This window comes from Ranitomeya imitator, chromosome 3 (assembly GCF_032444005.1).
Source record: "Ranitomeya imitator isolate aRanImi1 chromosome 3, aRanImi1.pri, whole genome shotgun sequence".
Classification (NCBI taxonomy): Eukaryota; Metazoa; Chordata; class Amphibia; order Anura; family Dendrobatidae; genus Ranitomeya; species Ranitomeya imitator.
This window is the reverse complement of record NC_091284.1, coordinates 472,383,463-472,396,307: the sequence shown is the minus strand read 5'-3', so window position 1 is coordinate 472,396,307 and position 12,845 is coordinate 472,383,463. Positions and strand designations below refer to the sequence as shown.

Sequence of the window (12,845 nt, the reverse complement as noted above, 5' to 3'; positions counted from 1 at the left end):
ATTACAAATATGAACAAGAACATGGTGGATAAACAACACTCCCGACAGATAGAACCATATGGGACAAATATTAGAGCTCCACAATAGAAAAATAATAATTACCGTATATACTCGAGTATAAGCCGAGATTTTCAGCCTATTTTTGGGGGCTGAAAGTCCCCCTCTCGGCTTATACTTGAGTCATACCCAGGGGTCGGCAGGGCAGGGGGAGCGGGGGCTGTCTAATTATACTCACCTGCTCCTGGTGCGGTCCCTGCACGTCTTTTCCCCGGCGCTGACAGCTTCTTCCTGTACTGAGCGGTCACATGGTACCGCTCATTACAGTAATGAATATGCGGCTCCACCTCACATAGAGGTGGAGCCGCATATTCATTACTGTAATGAGCGGTAACGGTGACCGCTCAGTACAGGAAGAAGCTGCCGGTGCCAGGGAACAGACGTGCAGGGACCGCACCAGGAGCAGGTGAGTATAACAGGGAGCTCTGTGCGATATTCACCTGCTCCTCATTCCGGCGCTGCTCCGTCTTCAGCTGTGACGCTCAGGTCAGAGGGCACGGTGACATGGTTAGTGCGCATCCTCTGCCTGAAGGTCAGTGCAGGAGACGCTGAAGATGGAGCGGCGCCGGAACGAGGAGCAGGTGAATATTGAAAGTGCCGGAGGCCTGAGCGACTGAGTATGTGATTTTTTTTTTATTTTTTTATCGCAGCAACAGCAAATGGGGCAAGTGTCTGTATGGAGCATCTATGGGGCCATAACGTTTGTGCAGCACTATATGGGGCCATAACGTTTGTGCAGCATTATATGGGGCCATAACGTTTGTGCAGCACTATATGGGGCCATAACGTTTGTGCAGTACTGTATGGGGCCATAATGTTTGTGCAGCACTGTATGGGGCCATAACATTTGTGCAGCACTGTATGGGGCCATAATGTTTATGCAGCACTATATGGGGCAAGTGTCTGTATGGGGCCATGAGCAACATTTGTGCAGCACTATATGGGGCAAATATCTTTATGGAGCATCTTATGGGGCCATAATCAACATTTGTGCAGCATTATATTGGGCAAATGTGTCTATGGAGCATCTTATGGGGCCATTATTAACCTTTATGCAGGATTATATGGGGCATATTTTAATATGGAGCATCTTATGGGGCCCATCATAAACTTTATGGAGCATTATATGGGGCTCCTGATTCAATATGGATATTCAAAAACACTTAACCTACTGATGTCTCAATTAATTTTACTTTTATTGGTATCTATTTTTACTTTTGACATTTACTGGTAGCTGCTGCATTTCCCACCCTAGGCTTATACTTGAGTCATTAAGTTTTCCCAGTTTTTTGTGGCAAAATTAGGGGGGTCGACTTATACTCGAGTATATACGGTAAGTAAATACCCATATACGCTCGAGTATAAGCCAACCCAAGTATAAGCCGAGGCCCCTAATTTTGCCACAAAAAACTGGGAAAACATAATGACTCGAGTATAAGCCTAGGATGGGAAATGCAGCAGCTACTGGTAAATTTCAAAAATAAAAATAGATACCAATAAAAGTTACATTAATTGAGACATCAGTAGGTTAAGTGTTTTTGAATATCCATATTCAATCAGGAGCCCCATATAATGCTCCATAAAGTTCATGATCAGCCCCAGACGATGCTCCATAATAAAATATGCCCCATATAATGCTCCATAAAGTTTATGATGGGCCACATAAGATGGTTCATACTAAAATATGCCCCATATAATGCTGCAGAAAGGTTGATTATGGCCCATAAGATGCTCCATAGAAACATTTGCCCCATACAATCCTGCATAAAAGTGGATTATGGCCCCATAAGATGCTCCATAGAAAATGTTCCCCATATAATGCTGCATAAAGGTTGATTATGGCCCTATAAAATGCTCCATAGAAACATTTGCCCCATGTAATGCTGCATAAAGGTTGATTATGGTCCCATAAGATGCTGCATAGAAACATTAGCCCCATACAATGCTGCACAAAGGTTGATTATGGCCCCATAAGATGCTACATAGAAAATGTGCCCTACACAATGCTGCATAAAGGTTGATTATGGCCCCATAAGATGCTCCATAGAAAATGTCCCCCATATAATGCTGCATAAAGGTTGATTATGGCCCTATAAGATGCTCCATAGAAACATTTGCCCCATATAATGCTGTATAAAGGTTGATTATGGCGCCATAAGATGCTCCATAGAAACATTTGCCCCATATGCTGCTGCTGCGATCTCTCTGCAGTGACTGTTAAGGATGTGGAAGGCGGAGTGGCACGCAGTGGTGGAACGGGGACAGGTGAATATCGCAATGCTCACCCTCCCCCGTTATACTCACCCTTCCGGCGCGGTCCCAGGTAGCTTCTCCAATGCGATGGTCTCCGACCTTGTTCCTGTGTTCAGCGGTCACTGGTACCGCTCATTAAAGTAATGAATATGCGCTCCACCCTTATGGGAGTGGAGTGGCATCCATATTCATTACTTTAATAAGCGGTACCACGTGACCACTGAACACAGGAAGAGCTGCGGGCGTCGGAGAACCAGGGACTTGCAGAGACACGTCGGGAGCAGGGGAGTATGATTTGACAGCTGCCGCTCCCCTCCCCTGCCGACCCCCTGGGACAATGACTCGAGTATAAGCCGAGATGGGCACTTTTCGCCTAAAAAAATGGGCTGAAAATCTTGGCTTATACTCGAGTATAAGATATATTGATACACCGCATCTATTGGTATTCGTATGCAAAAAAATAGTATAGTTTAATTCACATAACATCAATATGGGAGCAAAATATGTACAATAAGCGACCAAATAAATTTTTGACGTTTCGACCCTCCCGAGTCTTACTCGTAAGTTGCTTCAATGGTAGAATGTAGGTTTATTGTGAAAACCTAAGTAGGTATAATAAGGGTTGCTGCTGGAATGCAGTAGTAGTATGTATACAGAAGGACAATGTCCAATAGGTAGGGGACCTGATCTATGCTGATGCTGAGCAGCACTCCCGTGCCTTGCTGCTAGTGGCATGCTATATATACGGTATATATGGTAATTAGACCAGGCAAGTAATAAAGGCACATGTGGACGTGAAAGTACAAAGCCACCACAATGCAACATGCATGAAATATAAGCATTTACAAAATACAATTACCACTAGGAACATGATGGTATTATATTTCAGTATGATTAGCCATGCATTGGAAGAGATGCACATACACAACACATTAGTTGCAAAAATCAATTAGAACATACAGATGTGTAAAAAAAATTTTGACAAATTTCAAATTTCAGTTTTTTTTCATAAATAAACGCAAGTCATATCAAAGAAATTTTACCACTATCATGAAGTACAATATGTCACAAGAAAACATATTCGGAATCAGAGGGATGGATCCATTGAAGTGTTCCAGAGCTATAACTTCATAAACTGTCAGTGTTCAGAACTGTAAAAACTGGCCTGGTCAGGAAGGTGAAAACAGGCTTCAGCGTGAAGGGGTTAATGCATCCACGACTAAAGCTTGAGAATACAGTGAAAATAAGATGCTCTAAATGATCTCATAACTTATCGCTGACATACAGTATTTCAGTATTATAATGTAATTCAATGTGAAGAATGATTACACTTTCATCCCCTAATACCTGCAGTATTATCCAAAAATATAAAACTCATTTGTACAAATCTCATTTAGGCTGGGCGTAAGCTGAGAGGTCTAACTAACCCTCCTGTAAACCCACTTAGTCAATAGGAAAGTATTAATTTCAATAGAGCAAGTTGGGTATTTGTTCTGTAGATATTGCAATTCAAAAATAACACTTATTCAGTACTAATCAAATATTGGATGGTAAAACAATGGTCATCTTCTGAATTGAAAATCTGAATTTTCTCTGGTGAAATTGAAACAAATTCTTCTATTTTATAGACTGTCATGGTCGAAAGTGCTAGCACTCTTAAAATTGTTACAGAAAATGAAGCATTTCTCTCAGAAAATTATTGCAATTACACATGTTTTGTTAGAAACATTTTATTTCCTTTCTGTGTACTGGAACAACACAAAAAAGAGGAAAAAAAGGCAAATTGGACATAATTTCACACAAAAATCCCAAGATGGGCTGGACAAAATTGTTGCCACCTTTCCAAAATTTGGGTAAACAACTTTGTTCCGAGCATGTGATGCTCGATTAAACTCGACTGTGGCAAGTAAGAGGTGTGGGCAATATGAAAATCACACCTGAAAGCAGATAAAAAGTGAAGAAGTCGACTTACAGTAATCTTTGCATTGTGTGTCTCTGTGAGCCACACTAAGTATGGAGAACAGAAAGAGAAGAGAACTGTCTGAAGACTTGAGAACCAAAATTGTTGAAAAATATCAACAATCTCAAGGTTATAAGTACCGTATATACTCGAGTATAAGCCGACCCGAGTATAAGCCGACCCCCCTAATTTTGCCACAAAAAACTGGGAAAACTTATTGACTCGAGTATAAGCCTAGGGTAGAAAATACAGCATTTACCGGTGAATTTCAAAAATAAAAATAGATGCTCCATACCGTTCATTATTGCCCCATAGATGCTCCATATACAACTGTGCTATATAGAATGCTCTGCACCGTTGATTATGGCCCCATAGATGCTCCTTATAATGCTGTGCCATATATGCTCTGCACCGTTGATTATGGCCCCATAGATGCTCCTTATAATGCTGTGCCATATATGCTCTGCACCTTTATGGCCCCATAGGTGCTCCTTATAATGCTGTGCCCCATATATGCTCTGCACCTTTATGGCCCCATAGGTGCTCCTTATAATGCTGTGCCATATATGCTCTGCACCTTTGATTATGGCCCCATAGGTGCTCCTTATAATGCTGTGCCCCATTTATACTCTGCACCTTTATGGCCCCATAGGTGCTATTTATAATGCTGTGCCCCATATAATGCTCTGCACCTTTATGGCCCCATAGGTGCTCCTTATAATGCTGTGCCCCATATAATGCTCTGCACCTTTATGGCCCCATAGGTGCTCCTTATAATGCTGTGCCCCTTATATGCTCTGCACCTTTATGGCCCCATAGGTGCTCCTTATAATGCTGTGCCCCATATATGCTCTGCACCTTTATGGCCCCATAGATGCTCCTTATAATGCTGTGCCCCTTATATGCTCTGCACCTTTATGGCCCCATAGGTGCTCCTTATAATGCTGTGCCCCATATATGCTCTGCACCTTTATGGCCCCATAGATGCTCCTTATAATGCTGTGCCCCTTATATGCTCTGCACCTTTATGGCCCCATAGGTGCTCCTTATAATGCTGTGCCCCTTATATGCTCTGCACCTTTATGGCCCCATAGGTGCTCCTTATAATGCTGTGCCCCATATATGCTCTGCACCTTTATGGCCCCATAGGTGCTCCTTATAATGCTGTGCCCCTTATATGCTCTGCACCTTTATGGCCCCATAGGTGCTCCTTAGAATGCTGCCCCATATATGCTCTGCACCTTTCATTATGGCCCCATAGGTGCTCCTTATAATGCTGTGCCCCATATATGCTCTGCACCTTTATGGCCCCATAGGTGCTCCTTATAATGCTGTGCCCCTTATATGCTCTGCACCTTTATGGCCCCATAGGTGCTCCTTATAATGCTGTGCCCCATATATGCTCTGCACCTTTATGGCCCCATAGGTGCTCCTTATAATGCTGTGCCCCTTATATGCTCTGCACCTTTATGGCCCCATAGGTGCTCCTTAGAATGCTGCCCCATATATGCTCTGCACCTTTCATTATGGCCCCATAGGTGCTCCTTATAATGCTGTGCCCCATATATGCTCTGCACCTTTATGGCCCCATAGGTGCTCCTTATAATGCTGTGCCCCATATATGCTCTGCACCTTTATGGCCCCATAGGTGCTCCTTATAATGCTGTGCCCCATATATGCTCTGCACCTTTATGGCCCCATAGATGCTCCTTAGAATGCTGCTGGTGCTGCCATAAAAAAAAAATAAAATCACATACTCACCTCTCTTCTCAGGACGCCGGCGCTTTCAATAATTACCTGCTCCTCTGCGGCTCCGTCTCCAGCACTGACGCTCAGCAGAGGGCGCGCACTGACTACGTCACAGCGCCCTCTAACCTGAGCGTCACTGCTAGAGGACGCTGCAGACGGAGCCGGAGCGAGGAGCAGGTAATTATAGCGCTGCGCTCCCCTTATCTGCTGCGGCGCGGTCCCTGCAGTCCCTGGCTTCTCCGGCGCTGCAGCTTCTTCCTGTAATTGAGCGGTCACATGGCACCGATCATTTACAGCAATGAATATGCGGCTCCTCCCCTATGGGGGTGGAGCCGCCTATTCATTTCTGTAATGAGCGGTGCCATGTGACCGCTCAGTACAGGGAGAATCTGCAGCGCCGGAGAAGCCAGGGACTGCAGGGACCGCGCTGGGAGCAGGTAAGTATGATTACACAGCCCCCGCTCCCCCTCCCCTGCTGACACCCGAGTATATGACTCGAGTATAAGCCGAGAGGGGGACTTTCAGCCCAAAAAAATGGGCTGAAAATCTCGGCTTATACTCGAGTATATACGGTACATCTCCAGAGATCTTGATGTTCCTTTGTGTGCAACATGATCTAGAAGATTACAACCCATGGCACTGTAGCTAATCTCCCCTGACTTAGACGGCAGAGAAAATTTGGTGAATAGTTGAAACGCAGTATGGCGAGTATAGTAGATAAACAGCCCCAATCAAGTTCCAAAGAAATTCAAGCTATCCTGCAGGCATCCTGTGTTCCAATACACACAAGTAAATGAACACGTGCATAACAAAACATGCGTAATGGCATCAAGTTAATACTTCATTTTATGGAACAATTTCAAGGGTGCCAAAACTTTTGGTTGTGACTGTATAAGGGTATGTGCACACGTTCAGGAATTTTCACGTTTTTTGCATGTTTTTTCACGATAAAAATGCATAAAGAACGCATACATTATGCATCCTATCATTTAATGCATTCCGCATTTTTTGTGCACATGTTGTGTTTTTTTCCGCAAAAAAAACGCATTCCGGAATAAGAAGCAACATGTTCATTATTTTTGCGGATTTTTTGCGGATTTCCCATTGTTTTGGAGTGTCTGGGAAAAAATGCATAAAATCCGCATAAAAACCGTGCAAAATCCACGAAAAAAACGCATTCAGAATTCCTGCGGAAAACCTCAGGTTTATCTCAGGAAAATTCTGCATGCACTCCGGACTTGTGCACATACCCTAACTATTCCATAGCCCTGTTGTGTAGATATGTCTTCACAGTCTTCCATAACCAAGTGTGGCATATTTTCCAAGTGGCAATCAAGCAGACATTCAGACATTAGGGGAGCAAGGAATGGGTACCCATTTTCATGACTTCTCTTATTCACAATGCAAAGTATCAAAGGAGGGCAGAACAGGACACTGCCTTATGAAACGCCTGAGCAGCCCTTGATCTTAGTGCTACAATGAAGACACAAGCCTTAGCGCCTTTGCCTTTTGACATGCAGGGCTTTCAGATAACAAAAAGCTAATGGAATAGGTCTTTATACATGGAATAGGCTTCCACAGGGATCCACCAACTAGAAGCCATGTTTCCATTTCAAAGAATAAACTGATATATATTTTTTTGGTTGAACTAAAATCATAAAGGAATCTCAGGATATAGATAAAATAATTAGTTTTAATGTTATTTATGATAATGTAAGAGATTGATTAAATACATACGTGGGAAACCATATTGCTTCAATAATCTCTTCTTTGAAAGTACTTTCATAGCCTAGGAAAAATAACATATGGGTAAGTTATAAAATGAAAGCATAATCCATTACACAATTCTTCAGTTACTAATTCAGTGCATATAATCGGTGAGGCTGATAAAATATATTCGTTACTGTATTTTTAAAACATTATGGTCCCAAATAAGTAACACTGGCATTTTGTACGTGAGTGGCTGGCATGAATAAGTTGTGCTGAATGTTTGGCACAATTTATCAGTAATGTGCGCCTCCTCATGATTCACCAGAAATATTACTGATGAGTAACATTTCTCTGGCGTACAAACTCTGCCACCATTGATTAAAGAGTATATGGTGGGCATAGCCACTCTTACCCCAGCTCCATTTTGGTGGTGCTGCCCTAAACACCAAAAGTCTCAAAATGTATGCACATCTACATGTTGCTTTTTAAAGCATTTTCCACCAGTTTTATGGTATAAACACTTTAATGAATCGGGGACAAGGTGTTTTACCTGTAGTGGAATGTAGTATAAAAGCTGCTCATTTGCACCCCAACAACCCCCTTCAGCTCTCTATATTATTCAAGGAATTAGGTTTGCTAACTTGTATCCAAAACTTGTTCTTATATATTCTTCTGTCTTGGTAAACATCCTAATTGTGACCATCATAAAAAGTCACAAAGTTAAAATCAGAGATATATACGCATACATTTTATACAGTGGCATTTAAAAGTTTGGGCATCCTTACTTGACTGCAAATGCCTTTCAGAAACATTTATCAGACTCTGGAGTTGTGGTACATTGCTCTACTCTTTATAGACACCTGCACAAATATGGCCTTCATGGAAGAGTTATCAGAAGAAAACCTCTCCTGCACCCTCACCATAAAATTCAGCATCACAAGTATGAAAAAAAGAACATCTAATCAAGCCTGATGCGTTTTGGAAACAAGTCCTGCGGACCGATGAGGTTACAATAGAACTCTCTGGCCACATTGATAAAAAGGTATGTGTGGAGAAAAAAGGGCTCAGAATTTCAGGAAAAGAACATCCCCGTCAATCATTAAGTATGGGGTTCATCAATCATGGTTTGGGGTTGTGTTGCTGTCAATGGTACAGAGAACATTTCATGGGTAGAGCGAAGAATGGATTCAATGAAACTTCAACTAATTCCTGATGCAAACATAACACCATCTGTAAAAAAAAGCTGAAGTTGAAAAAATGAAAAGAGGATGGCTTCTACAAATGGATAATGATCCTAAACAGATATCAAAATCCACAATCGATTACCTCAAAAGATTCAAGTTGAAGGTTTTACAATGACACTCACAGTCCTCTGATCTGAACATCATTGAAAATCTGTGGGTAGGCCTCAAAATACCGGTGCGTGCAAGATGACCAGGGCTCTCACAGAACTGGAAGAATGGATGAAAATCACTCAAACAAGAATTGAAAGACACTTGCCTGGCTACAAAAAGTGTTTACAAGCAGTGACACTTTCAAAATGAGGTTCTACTAACCATGCAGGATGCCCAAACTTTTGCATCAGCTCTTTTTCCTTTTTGCAATTTTTAAAATGTAAATGAATATATATTTCGTCTAAAATTCAAAGCGAATGTGTCATCTTTGACTTTAGGCCTTTTAGAGATCATTTCATCTTCAGCTTAACTGTTCATAAAAACAGCAATTTCGACCAGGGGTGTCCAAACCTTTACATGCCACTGAACATGTAAAGCACTTAGATTGTTAGATGTCAAACAATGCAATTGTATTGTATGCTATGGATTACAACTGCAATTTTCTTTTCCCAACTTGATTTAAAAAAAAAAAAAACGAAAATAGGATAATACTGAAAATGAGGAAGAGCAGACCCATCAATTGTTTTTTTTTTTTTTAAATCACAATACGTTTTATATAGATCCTTGCATTTTTATTATTCAAGCAGTTTTAAAAGCACAACTTCAGAGTTTTGTTTATTGCAGAGCTGGAGTGGTTCTACTAATCTAAGTTACCTGCACTCAGTCTCATACTTTCCAGCCACCATTTTCATCTTTTATCCACGCTGGTTGGTCTCCTAGTCTGTGACCTGCTGGATCGCTACAGTGTTTGCTGGGCAATCTGGAAGTCCTAGCTAAACGTATGTTTTTTGTGAACCAGAACAAGACCAGAACTATGCTCTCGTGGGCTTTCAATGAGACCTTATGACCGTTACCTCTGACTTCTGTTGAGGCAGAAGTTGTGGTCACAAGATGGCAGCGCAGGAACAGAGCGGTGCTGGAAAGAGCTAATGACAGCGGCTGGTAAGTATAATACTAGGGTTGGGGAACTTACATTGGGTGCAGCACTCCAGTGCTGAAGTAAAAAAAAAAAAAGCTGGAGTTGTGCTTTAAGCTTTTTCCTGAATCAAACAAGTAGTGTATAACATTCATTTTTATTTCTTTTTAACTATTTATTAAAGTTGCATTGAATTGACAACAAAAGTACATCTATTTTATGGAAAAAAATCAGCTTTTAGTGTAAAGAAATGTTAAGCAGTAGGTTAAGTGCAACGACAGGAAGCAAGCGTGTTTTTTTTACTCAGGGAAATAATTTGTGATGACAACAATATAAGGCCACATGCACACATTGAGTATTTGGTGAGTTTTTTACCTCAATATTTGTAAGCCAAACCAAGGTTGGATCAATGGCGTCCTCCCACCCCCAAGAAAAGGAATAGCTAAGGGACTAAGGTAACAGGACTCTTAAAACACATCTCTCCTTCACATCTGATGGGTTAGGTAGCAAATTTTAATGACCACTTCCACTAGAATTGTTACTTTTTCACAAAAAAGGTCACCAAAAACAAAAAAATGTGGTGTACTTTAGGGATGTGACATAACAGGGAGCGTAATATTTCAAAGTTACTGTGAGCCGCCTCCTCCTCCTGGCAGGTACTCCAGCATACTCACCACTCCTGGTCATGCTGTAAGCTCCCTGTCCTCTGCATGTTTCCTGGCAGCATGCTTAGCACTCTCAAGTTGGAACTTCCTGGTTCTTAAAAATACAGTGTGTGCGCTCCTAAAATGTCCCCTGGGAGGCATCTGGTACTTAAGGCACCCCCCATTGGGAGGTGAATGTTCAACAACTTGGACTTTAGTGTCTAGCTTGCCTGTAAGCAGCTAAGTCTGTTGTCAGGTCCACTCTTTGCCCAAACCTTTGTCCACCACTGATTACCAACGCCCGAACCCTGAACCTGTATCTGTTCTTGTCTCAACCTGTGTCCCTCGGTCTATATGCCCAGGCCTGAACCTGTACCTGTGTCTGAATTAGGACCTGACTCTTATCCTATTTGTATCCAGTCTGTATCTTTCACTGTATCTGCTGTGTCAGTATCTGAACCTGTCTCTATATCCTTGTGTTTGGATCATCACCTGTTTTTGCACCAGCTGTGTTAATTTATTTCCTTCTTCCAAACCTGTTGTTTGAATTAGTCCCTATCCTGGTTTCAATTAAGCTGTCCAACATTTGGCAAATACCCTAATGGAATATGTCTGATGGTTTTTGTGTCTGTCATGCGACAAATACAGCTTGCACAAAACTGGTGTTGTATTCCGGTTTTGGTGACATATTCATGTAGTGATGGTTGTTCTGCTGCTGTATTCATGTAGTGATGATGATTCTGGTGATATATTCATCACCAGAACCATCATCAGTACATGAATATGAATCAAAAATCTTCATCAGTACAAAATTAGAGCAGTGAGAGCCATCAATAGTAGTATATGAAGCAGAACAATATTGTATCATACAATTATTAGGTTCTGTAGAAGGACGTAGATCTGGGGATTTATTATGATGGAATATAGGCTGAACTGGATGGACAAATGTCTTTTTTCGGCCTTACTAACTATGTTACTATGTTACTATGTTACTAATATGGCACCAGAAACATCAACAGTAAATAAATACATCACCAGAACCACCATCAATACATGAATACGTCACCAGAACCACCATCAGTAAATTAATACATCACCGGAACCACCACAAGCACATAAATACATGACCAGAACCAAGAGTACTAGTATCCAAGAATCAAGCTTAGTACAACAATCAAGTCAGCCCCATAAACAATTGTATCGCATTAACCTACAACCCTACAACTCCCAGTATGTCCTTAACAATGATAAGGAGATACTGGGAGTTGTCATTAACAGCCATCATCAGACTGTGGACCATACAGAAACCACAGCACTGGTGAGAATTAGTCAGTATCACAAATAAACATTTACATCCAGGTTTCTTACAGATTACATCTTCACTGGAGTTGTCTCTTTCTTTTCAAATCCACAGCTAGTCTCTGCAGACCTCCCTCTTCTCCATTTTTTTGCAGCACATCTCAACACACTGCCCTTAAAAATAACAGTGTCATTGAAATGCCCTCTGCATAAAATATCTTTTAGATTTTAACCAAAATAAGTGTCTTTTGGTATATGCCCTCCAAACTGTCTGATTATCAGCTATAATCGGCACTCCATCCGCCCTTATGAACCACGGCCTATACCATGGCTGTCCCCTGTCTAATTTCCCATTACACTTTCTATATCTCCACACTGCCCCCTACCATGCTAATTCCTCTCTCCACATCTCGTATCTTCACAGCATAGACAATTGCCTTCAGATGACTCCAAAGATAAAAGTCGAAGGGGGTCAGATTGGGAGACCATGGTGGCCATTCAACTGGCCCACGGCGACCAATCCACTTTCCAGGAAACTGTTCATGTAGCAATACTCAGACCTGACACCCATAAAATGGTGGTGCACCATCTTGCTGGGAAAACTCAGGGAACGTGCCATCTTCAGTGCATAAAGAGGGCAACGCATCATCATGATGGTTGTCGTTGGTCACCAAGGTCTCCCGATCTGACCCTCTTAGACTTTTATCTTTGGGGTCATCTGAAGGCAATTGTCTATGCTGTGAAGCTACGAGATGTGCAGCATCTGAAACAACGAATACTGGAATCCTGTGCTAGCATTTCTTCTGCGGGGTTGCTATCAGTGTGTCAAGAGTGGGAGAAGTTGCATTGACAATCCAACACAA

At 41.8% G+C, this 12,845-nt stretch overlaps 1 protein-coding gene across 2 annotated transcripts in view; it reads right to left on the bottom strand.

Moving 5' to 3' along the window:
* CAMKK1 (calcium/calmodulin dependent protein kinase kinase 1) overlaps positions 1–12,845 on the bottom strand; it is a 641,465-nt gene that overhangs the window by 259,995 nt on the left and 368,625 nt on the right. For both annotated transcript variants that reach the window (XM_069757479.1, XM_069757478.1), the window contains exon 5: positions 7,757–7,808. In XM_069757479.1, the coding sequence (XP_069613580.1) occupies positions 7,757–7,808 (52 nt within the window). The remainder of the gene's footprint in view (positions 1–7,756; positions 7,809–12,845) is intronic.